The sequence below is a fragment of the Castor canadensis genome, chromosome 8 (assembly GCF_047511655.1).
Source record: "Castor canadensis chromosome 8, mCasCan1.hap1v2, whole genome shotgun sequence".
In the NCBI taxonomy this organism is placed as follows: Eukaryota; Metazoa; Chordata; class Mammalia; order Rodentia; family Castoridae; genus Castor; species Castor canadensis.
Window position 1 is genome coordinate 5,699,913 of NC_133393.1, and position 10,249 is coordinate 5,710,161.

Consider the following 10,249-nt stretch of genomic DNA (forward strand, 5'->3'; position numbering starts at 1 on the left):
TCTTTGTGTTGTACGTGAGAACTTTGAACTCATTCGTCCTGCATATCTGCTTCTTTGTGGTCTCTGACTTGTGTCTTCTCCCTTTTCTTACCCCTCCATCCCTGCCTGTGGTAACTACTATTTTGTTACCTGTCTCTGTATATTTGAGTTGCTTGCAGATCCTGCAATATTTTTCTTTTTGGATGTCTGGATTTTTTTTTTTCCAGTATGGAGTTTGAACTCAGGGCCTTATGCTTGCCGGGCAGGGGTTCTGCCACTTGAGCCACTTTGCCAGCTATGGCTGGCTATTTTACTTAGCATAATATCCTCCAGACTCATCCTTGTTATTGCAGATGTCAAGATTGTGTTCTTTTTAGAGCTGAATAGAATTCCATTATATAAATATACCACAGTTTCTTTATGCATTTGTCTGTCATATTTTGCATTTGAAAATCATTTCTTCTCTATCAGGAATAAATATAAGAAATGGCATGCTTCCAAATCCAGGAAAGGATTTTATTTCATCCAATCCATGGTCCAGTTCTGGAAAGTCTTCAGGGACAGTATCAGTAATCAGCAAGATAAATTCAGGTGAGTGATGATTATCAACTGCTAAATGACAAATAGAAAATTCTCTGGATGTGGCAAGATGGATACAGAGCGGTGCGGGAGGAGGCCTCTTTGGTGTGAAGACACGGGACTCTTGCAGCCTGTCTTCTGCCCTCAGCTCAAGGGAAAAACAAAAGTAACCTTACAGACTTACAAAGTCTCCATCTTCCTGGTCCCAGCTCAAACTCTCTGTCAGATGAACCAACCTTAGGCCCAGGGCATCAGAATCCCTTCTGGTTGGAGGTGGTCAGTTTGAAGGCCCTCCCCACTTTTTTTGTTAATAAGTCCTCTGAGCAATTAACCCTGTTCCCACATTTCGTTCCCCACACAGGCAGCCTCTACCATGCACTGCTCCCCTTCCACAGTGCCGAGTGAACATCTGACCCTCACATCCCCACCATCGTCCGTTGAGGCTCATTTATTTTAAGGAATACAAACAAGAAAGAGACAACGTATCAATCTCATATTCCCACCATCCAGTTTAAGAATGGAGTCAAACTGTGGGAGCTGGGCAGGGTGGTGCATGCCTGTTATTTCTTGGAAAGTGTTTGGAAGGCGAAAGCAGGAGGATCGCGAGTTCGAGGTCAACCTGGGGCTACATGGACAGTTCCAAGCCAGCCCAGCATAGGCTACCTAATGAGATTCTGTCTCATTAAAACCAAATTAAAAAAAAAAAAAGAAGTAAAATCCAATTCAAACTTAAAGCCCAATGGCTAGGCTGTTCCGTCCGCATAGCCCTTCCCAACCTGACTTAGATATTGTTCCTATGAATTTAAAAAAATACACATGCGTGAAGTGCATAGTCTGGTTTTTCATGTTTTAAAGTTTATGTGGACATGATCCTGGAGTGGCATGTCATTCATTTTCATAAATAGATGTATAGTATATATATAGACATGTATAACAGATTATATAACATGTATATAATGCCATCATTTATTATTTATACTAGACCTTTAGTTATTCCTTCTCTTCTTGACAAACACATAAATTGTTTATAATTTTTGCTAGTAGAAAGTCTGCTAAGATGAGCCCGGTGTGTCGGCTCACTTCCCAGTTATTTGGGAGGTAGAGGTCAGGAGGCCAGTCAGGCAACAAATGAAGTTATTAATGCCCCATCTCCACAAACAAGCTGGGAGTGGTGGTGCATGTGTGTAATCCTAGCTACACAGGAGGCCTCGGGTAGGAGGGTCATAGTCCAGGGCTGGCACCAGGCAAAAACACAAGACCCTATCCAAAAGAAAAAATATAAGAAAGCAAAGATGTGCTGCAGGCATGGCTCACGTAACAGAGCATCTGCCTAAGAGGAGGCCCTCAGTGCAAACCCCAGTTCCAACACCAGTGAAACAAAACAAAACAAAGACTTCTGCCGTGAAAGGGACCCCTGCTGTGCACGTGTTGACCAGGGCTTCCCCGGTGGAGTGAACACCTTTGGTAGCAGGTGTGCTCCTCTTGGCCTTCACAGGTGGTGCTGGATTGCTCCCCAGCAGGGTGTAGGGCTTACATGTCATCCCTGGGTACCTCAGAACTGGACCTCATGTTAATCCCAGGGTGGGAGATGGTGTCTGAGGCTTAAACTTGCATGCCTTGCTTAGTAATGAAGTTAATCACCTTTTCTTGTGTTTATTGATTCTGGGTTTTTGGTTTTTTTTTTTCATTTCTGACTTACCTGTTCAAATTCTCTTTCTATATGTCTTCATATCTCTTTATTCACCAAAAATGCCAAATGCCCTCCAGCTGGCTAGCACCATCACTCCTCCTCTGTCAGCATTCCTGGCTGCTTTCCCCACACCGTCCTAAGCAGCTACTGAGCATCTTCTGTGTTGTATAGACAGAGCAGCCGCACCACTTATTAACTCTTCCTCATAGATGGAACTCTAGTTGTATAATTTCTAGTAATGACATTATCCCTTGTGTACTTTTAAGCCTTAGCAATAAGCACTATAGACATTCATTCACCTGTTCAGTATTAATTGGTTACCTGCTATGTGCAAGTCATGTCATTAACTTCTCAGAATACAAATGTAAGTAGCAGACAGTCCCTGCCCGTAACACATTCTCCGACAGAAACGATATAAAGAAGCTGAGTGTGGTGGTACATGCCTATAATCTCAGCACTCCAGAGGCTGAGGTAGGGGAATTGTAAGGCCAACCTGCAATACATCTCGAGACCCTGACTCAAAACAACAACAAAACAAACAAACAAAAAGAAATGAAACAACAATGCTGGATTTAATGTTTTTATTAATGGTTAATTTTTCTGATTATCAACAAGAATATTTAGTGTTTATTTATAGTTACCAAATAATTAAGATAGCCTATGTGTTGATTAGTAAGAGAATAATGGTTTAAGTGAATTTTGTTTAGCCATGCTTCACAATTTATATTCTGACATGGAAGGATATTCTATGTATGGAGTGAGAAAAGCAAGTTTCAGAACAGGTGAATTTACTTTTATAAAATATAAAGAAAAATACCAAATATCCTCTTTTTTTTTTTTTTTTGCTACTGTGGAATTCAAACTCAGGGCTTTGCACTTGCTAGTCAGGCACTCTGTTGCTTGAGCCATATCTGCAGCCTTTTTTGCTCTGATTATTTTGGAGATAGGGCTGCACTTTTTGCCATGCTGGCCTGGACCTGGATCCTGCTATTTGGGGCTTCCAACGACAAGTGTGCTTTACCATGCCCAGATGAAGATAGGGTCTCACGGATTTTTCTCCCAGGCAGACATGGATATCTTTCTGATATCAGCGTCCCAGCAGCTTGGGAATATCCTCTTTCTTTAATTTGAATATTAGGTCTTTTTTGCAGCAGCAGCAGCAGTGATGATCGATGCTAGGCCAGTGCTCCAGCCCTCAGCCATCTTTCATTAATTAACAAACCACTCTTTGCTTGGTAGCTGTCTGTGGGAGCAGTACTGTCTGCCCCTCCATCTTTCTCACAGTGTGTCATGTGGAATGCTCTACTCATAATAATAATTTCCCCCTATAAGTAACAACCTCATTCTTTACTGTCCTGCACTAATTATCCTTTAATCCTGAAGGTGTCGTGTGAAAGTGTTTTTGTAGTAATTAGCTTTTGCTTTTGCAAATCAGTTGGTTCCAGCTCTACGAGTTCTAGTGGACTGACTGGAAATTATATCCCTTCCTTCCTGAAAAAAGAGATTGGTTCTGCTATGCAGAGGGTGCACCTGGCGCCTATTACAGACCCTTCCCCTGGTAAGTTCTAGTTCAAATTATTTAAGAATCAGTTCAACAAACAGTGCTGAACAATTGCTTTGTGCCAGGCATGGTGTAGGCTGACTGAGACAGACAGAAGTCCTTGACCTGGGGAAATTTTACTTTGCAGACAATGAGTGAGCTGGATAAATAGACCATATACTTAGTTGGATGCTCATACATGCTAAGGAAAAAATAAAGCAGGCAGGGAGGAAGTAGGGATTGTGGGGGTGGGAATGGGGGTGCAGATTGTAATTTTAGCTAAAGAAGAGCTCACTGCAAAGGAGTCATTTGGTAAAGATCTGAAGGAGGCGAGGAAGCAAGCAAGCAATAGGGTTGAGATTGTTGCAGACACAGGACAACACTCTGTAGTGTATAGCCTTAGGGGCAGAAAGGCCTGGTAAACTCAGGGGGTAGCAAAGAGGTCAGCGTGCAGGATGGGCATGAGTGAGAGACAAGTAGTACTAAGAGAAGGTCAGGAGTGACAAGAGGCCTGAGGGTCGGAGGCCCTGCAGCAAGCCACTGTCCGAGTGTTTTCTTGACTCTGAACAGGAGTAATGTGATCTAACAGTCATCTTCACAGGGTTACCCACACTGCTGGCTGTCACAAGACCAAGTGTGAGCAAAGTGAGAAGCAGACGCCTGTTGCAGATGGGAAGTGGTGCCAGCCTGGGCCAGGACGGTAGCCACGCACTGGGTGCAAGGTTCTGGGTATACTTGGAAGGGAGAGCCAGGAGGATTTACTGAAGACTATAAGTGGGAGATGAGCAAAAGAGGGGTCAAAAATGACACCAATATTTTTGACTTGTCAGCTTGACAAGCTATGGGGTTCTCTTTAACTGAGATAGGGAGACCGAGAGGAGGCAAATACTTCTCTTGGACCTTCTGACTTTCTGCCATTTTTGTCACTGCAGTGCATGTACCTGCACTTTGCTCACCTGGGTCTCTATCAGTCAGGCACACTTTTCTCTTCCCTGGCAGGCTATTCTTCCTTGAAGACTATGAGACCTCACCCTGGGCGACCTTTCTTCCACACCCAGCCTAGAAGCACCCCTGGGTTGGTCCCACGGCCTCCAGCCGTCCAGCCAGTGCATGGCCGGACAGACTGGGTTTCCAAGTACCCTTCTCGGCGATGACCGTGAGGGCCACGAGGCCCTTCGTGAGGGGAGCAGGACACTCACCTCGGCTGACTGGTGTTCCACCCGCAGCAAACGTGCAAAGAAACATCTCTGTGGATGGATGCAGAAGAAAACCAACCTTTATAGTTGTTCTTCTGAACTAAGACATTTCAATATTCTTTTTTAAGGTTTTTGGTTTTGAATATTGATTTGAATGCAAATACTCTTTTTTGTATAAAATTATTTTATTCTAAAACTGGGTCCCATTATTTTCTTAAGCAATAGCATTTTGTATATATGGATTATGTTTTAGCATTTTATACAGTCAACTTTGTAATGAACTTTTTAAAGATTAAGTGATTTTTTTTTTCCTTTGGGGTTCCAGATAATATTTTATACAGATTTTAAAAAATGTAATAATATTGATGCAGTATTGCAACAGGGGTGCAATGTAAGGCTATGAGATAAAGGATTATTTACTCAATATGTGCAGATATCTTGAAGTGGTTACATTTTAAGTGTGGCTCACTAGGTACTTCAGGCTTTCTTAGACTGACCTTAGGTAATTGACCCACTGCTTTTCTTAATAGCCTGTCATTGGTTTGATTTTTTTAAGTGCCACTGTGCTTTTCTAAATGTACTGTTAATATAATTCGCTTTGCTTTATTTTTATTCCCCAAAACAAAGAACTCTACATAAACAATGTGTTGAAATTTTTGCAACACCCTTGAATGTGATTGCATATTACAATTTTGCATTATAAAATCCAAATGAAAGCCAACTTACACTAAGTGGTCACATTCTATTTTTTTCCATTTTGAAACCAATAAGTACGTATAATAAGGAAGCTTTTTATGTCATCAAGTTCTCAAAATAAAGGTTAACACGGTCAGTTAAACTTAAATCCCTGCCAAGATGAATGAGCAAAAATCTAAGTTTCTAAGCAACAAACAATTTTTGGTTTTAATAAGTTGGGATTTTACATTCAGCTCAGTTCTCCAGACATTGCTAGGAGCAGCTCGTAAGTAATCTGTCTAGGCAAATTCTCAGCACCATTCGGGGAGCAGAAAAGACTTAGGGCAGGGGTCCCACTTACCTAGGAAGTCGCAGTTGCCACGATGTTAGTGTGCCACACCTGAACTCCTAACTTGTACAGTTTCTTTCAAGAGTGAGAACTCTGTTTGTTGGGCAGAGGCTGTTCCATTGAGAGGAATGTTTACAGCAATTTTGCAAATGACAAAGCTAGTTTGGAGACAGAAAAAGACAGAAAGTTCACTGTCATCCATCCCTTTGTGGCACACCCACGTTAATATAATGTAATCTCAACAGTGCATTGACTCACATTCTCTCAGGGTTTAAACTACTCCCTCTGGGCTCCAGGTTCCAGCATATGGCAAGGCAAACCATAGAAAGTGATCATTTTTATAGGTTACAGTGGTTCAATCTAGTAAGTTGGTAAATGATTGCTTTAATATGTTCATGTAACCTGAACAATTACCTTAACTTACAAAAGGCTCTAACCCCCAATCAGGAAGTAGTTTATGTTTTGGAGAGAGTCTGACTCAAAAATACACTTGAACAAGCACTATGGGGCTGAGGAGCGTGGGAACAGCACGAAAGGGTGTGCACTTGGTGGGTAAGTTTCCTGTTAACGGACTGGCGGCAGAGCTTCAGAAACTATATGCAAGCACAGCTTGAAGCTGAATTCATTTCTGTATTATATTCCCAACTCATTTTCTAAAGTAACAGAAAATGTGTTCTCAGAGATGAGTCCTCGACTGTGACGTTAATATTTATTTTCTCTTCCTGTATTATATATAAAAAGTAAAATAGTCTGAAACTCGGCCCAGATTGCTGGAAAGCTAGTTTGAAACTGTAAATACCCCTTAGACACTCAAAAGTATTGTCAGTATCATATTCTCTATACTCTAGCTTGTGTTAATTAAGATTATCACATTTTTAAATTGAAAAACCTAGTTAACCTAGTTATTACACATTATAAAATTGTTTTCCTGATACATTTGTAGGGCCAACCTACAGAGAATATTTCATTTTCTTCCTTTTATTGTGTCCTTTGTTTACCAGCAAACAACTGCTAAGCACATTTATTAACATGAAAGTCAAAAAACAGAAGTGCCACTGAGAAAACTAGAAGACTGACAATTTAAGTTCTAAAGAACTAGCAAAATCCTACAAAGTACTCCCTTCTCTGAATAGGTAAAGGACAAATTGGGTATGCAAGCTATGTTGTATAGAAAGAAATAGTGATCATTTTTAAGTGAAAATAAAATGTTACCTGTTGCATATGTTTTTAGTCACTGTAGAAGTATAAAATGAAATGCAAGACACCCCAGGAGTGATGAGTTTAACTGTACCGATCCATGCCTATACCTCATTTGTGGTCAGAAAGCTTTCTGGGATGTCATGGTACACACAGCGACTCTCGTCCCATACCCAAAGGTTTGGTTGCAAGCACAGCAGAGAAACTGCATTTTCACAAAAGCTATTCTTGGCATGATTATTCACTTTGCAGTAAAATTCCATTAGTCACCAAGCCCAAGTGCGGTAGGATTTGAGTTGGCAGAAAATTGATCTTTAAACAATTTTTTAGTGGATACATCTGCATCCAGCTAAAACTGTGACAGTGTCGTCTTCTAGATTGTAAAGTCTTGAATGCAATCACTGTAACACGTCCCACAAAATGAGAATTGCTCTTTTTTTTTTAAATTTGTTTTGGTGGCACTGGGGTTGAATTGCTATTTTTAAGTGCAAATTCAGGTACTGTTGGAATGAATGGCCACCATGTTTTCTTATGAAATAGCATTTCTCAATCATAAAGCCATTGTTTTGTGCCATTTAAAGAAGGGAGAAGAAAAGGAATGCAGGCTGTAAGTTTCAACCAAAAGCAATACGTTTATAAGAAAACATTTTGACATACTGTTTTATATTATTTTAAGCATACCGTAGCAACTTGTTTGTTTAATATATGTGGATAATTTTTAGAATTGTGTTTACAGCTTCCAACCAAATGTACTATATGCTATGTAATTTATTGTGAGGGCCTTCTAATGGAAATCATTAAGAAGACAAACCGGGACTAACCTCATGTTAATTGGTGTTGCTGGTTTCTTAAAGACACAGTACTAACGTGAATGGAACTTGACCTGAACAAAAGTCTTCTGATCTCAGCTATCTCGGTACAGATATCAGTTTAGTGACATGGTTTGATTACAGCAGAGTAAACAAGAATATATTTATTTATAAAGCATATATTCAGAATAATGAGAAGATAGCAGGACAAAAAAACCACTGAAGCAAGACCCTTCTGAAATAAATGTTGCTTTTTGAATAATTTGTCCTAAGGTGTTCAATAGTGTTAACTTTATGCAAGGAAAATTCTCCTGTTCCAAATAAAGTTACAGTTAAAAAAAATTGATTTGAGTATTTTGTTTTCATATTCTTCACCGAAAGATAACTTTAGGGCTGGTGGTGTACTCAGGGGTAGAATGTTTGGTTGTATTCCCAGCAACACACACACACACAGATAACTTTAGTAGTTCCTAATCTGTTGATATGAATTTATTTGGAACTTTGATATTAAAACATCCCTTTAATTGCTCTTTAATGCTTAGCAGAGTCCCTGCTGTGAAATTGTAAGCATATACTTAGAACAGCAATATGAAGCGTTATCTTGCAATGTAGAGGGATTTTGTTTTGTTTTGCTTTTAGCTCAGCTTTTAGCAAGTTAGATGCCTGGGGATATTTTTAAAAAAGAGCAGGGTGAAAGAATTTCTTATTTCTGATTTTATCATGCTGTTTTTTTAACCTCTTCACAGCACATTGACATTTAATTTTAAATGTTTAAAAGACACCCATAATTCATGGACTACATGCAGGATACTACAGGAAGTTCATTTTCAGTATTTATTATATCTAAATATGATTGTGAGAATTTTGTAGGAACAAGACCTACCAACCAGACCTCTGTTGGTGAAGTCCTAAATGTAACCTTACTTTCCATCACCAGTGATTATGTAACTGGGATCATGCTGGAACCACCAGCCCTTTCGAAACCCAGCCATTTCCAGATCTCTGCTATCCCCTCCTGATGTGAAATCTGCTTTTAGATTAGGATCTAATACTGACATTGATAACTAAGGCTGAATTGACGCCCACTGTTTCCCTCTTCCTTTAAAGCTTCCCTCCAACTGAAATTTAAAGCTCCTGATTTTTGCTAAAGGAATTTTACCTGCTACTACTGAATTGACAGGTGAAGGTTAAGTCTGAGCAGACTTCCCCAGGCCTCTGAAAGTGTATCAGTAGGTAGGTAGACACTGAATCAGACTCTCGGGCCAAGGGCAACTTCAAGGATCTCCAAGAACAGGGTGATTTCAGGGCTTCCAACAAATGGAAGAGCTCTAGAGTACCCCCAGAAAATGGCATAATTATTGCAATGGGATTTTTCATATTTCTATAGAGTGGTATTACATACACTGCCTTAGTTACTCTTTCAAGTGAACAGTGATGATGCTATTCCCCCCTCCTTCCCAGTTTATCGGATTGGACATACGAAATCGCCATTTCTGAAAGTGAAAGACAATAATAAAATGTCAGCAATTTAACGTGATCCAACCAGTTAGAACTAATGAAATGGAGAGTCATGTTTGGCTTATCGGCAAAGCTAAATAATTACGTGTCGTGTCTAGTTCAATTAAAGTGAACACTTGTGCAAAGATGCATTGGAATAAATAAAGATCACGTTCAGTTGAGCTAGAAAATCCGGATTTCTACCCATGTCAACCTGAGTAGTTTCTGTGGTAGGTCAGAATTGGAAAGATGAAATGGGACAGCTACCATCGGTCTCATTTTACAGCGGTTTTTCTGACTTGGGGTGTCCGGTTGTCTGGGGTTGCTTCTCCTCTTACTGGACGTACTTTCTCTGGGTGAGTTCATCCTTCTACCGCCAATTTGAGCCATCCTCACCCCTGTCTTCTGAGTGAGTCATCGCTGGCTTTTTTTTAAAATCATGTGTTTCTTTTTAAGCGCCATTCCCAGCAGTACTCCTCCCAAACGGTGTTTGGCCATGGCTCAGGGCTCAGGTCTCTAAAATGTACAAACGGAAGGAAATACTCAAGATGACCCAGGGCCCAAGCAAGAAAAAAAGGAAACAATGTATCCGAATGTATGCGCAAAATTCCAGGGTGAAAAGAAAGGCAGACTGCCACGTGCAGCGCCTCATTTGGATGTGTCTGGAGTCTTGGAAGCTTGACTACCCTACGTTCTCCTACAAATGGACCTTGAGAGCTTGTTTGGAGGTTCTAGCAG

General features: G+C 40.4%; 1 protein-coding gene across 3 annotated transcripts in view; it reads left to right on the forward strand.

The window, feature by feature from the left end:
• Positions 1-7,228, forward strand: part of Cilk1 (ciliogenesis associated kinase 1) — a 36,242-nt gene extending 29,014 nt beyond the window's left edge. For all 3 annotated transcript variants that reach the window (XM_020180094.2, XM_020180098.2, XM_020180099.2), the window contains 3 exons: positions 451-570; positions 3,684-3,806; positions 4,788-7,228. In XM_020180094.2, the coding sequence (XP_020035683.2) occupies positions 451-570; positions 3,684-3,806; positions 4,788-4,942 (398 nt within the window). In that variant the 3' untranslated portion in view covers positions 4,943-7,228. The remainder of the gene's footprint in view (positions 1-450; positions 571-3,683; positions 3,807-4,787) is intronic.
• Positions 7,229-10,249: the final 3,021 nt, after the last annotated feature.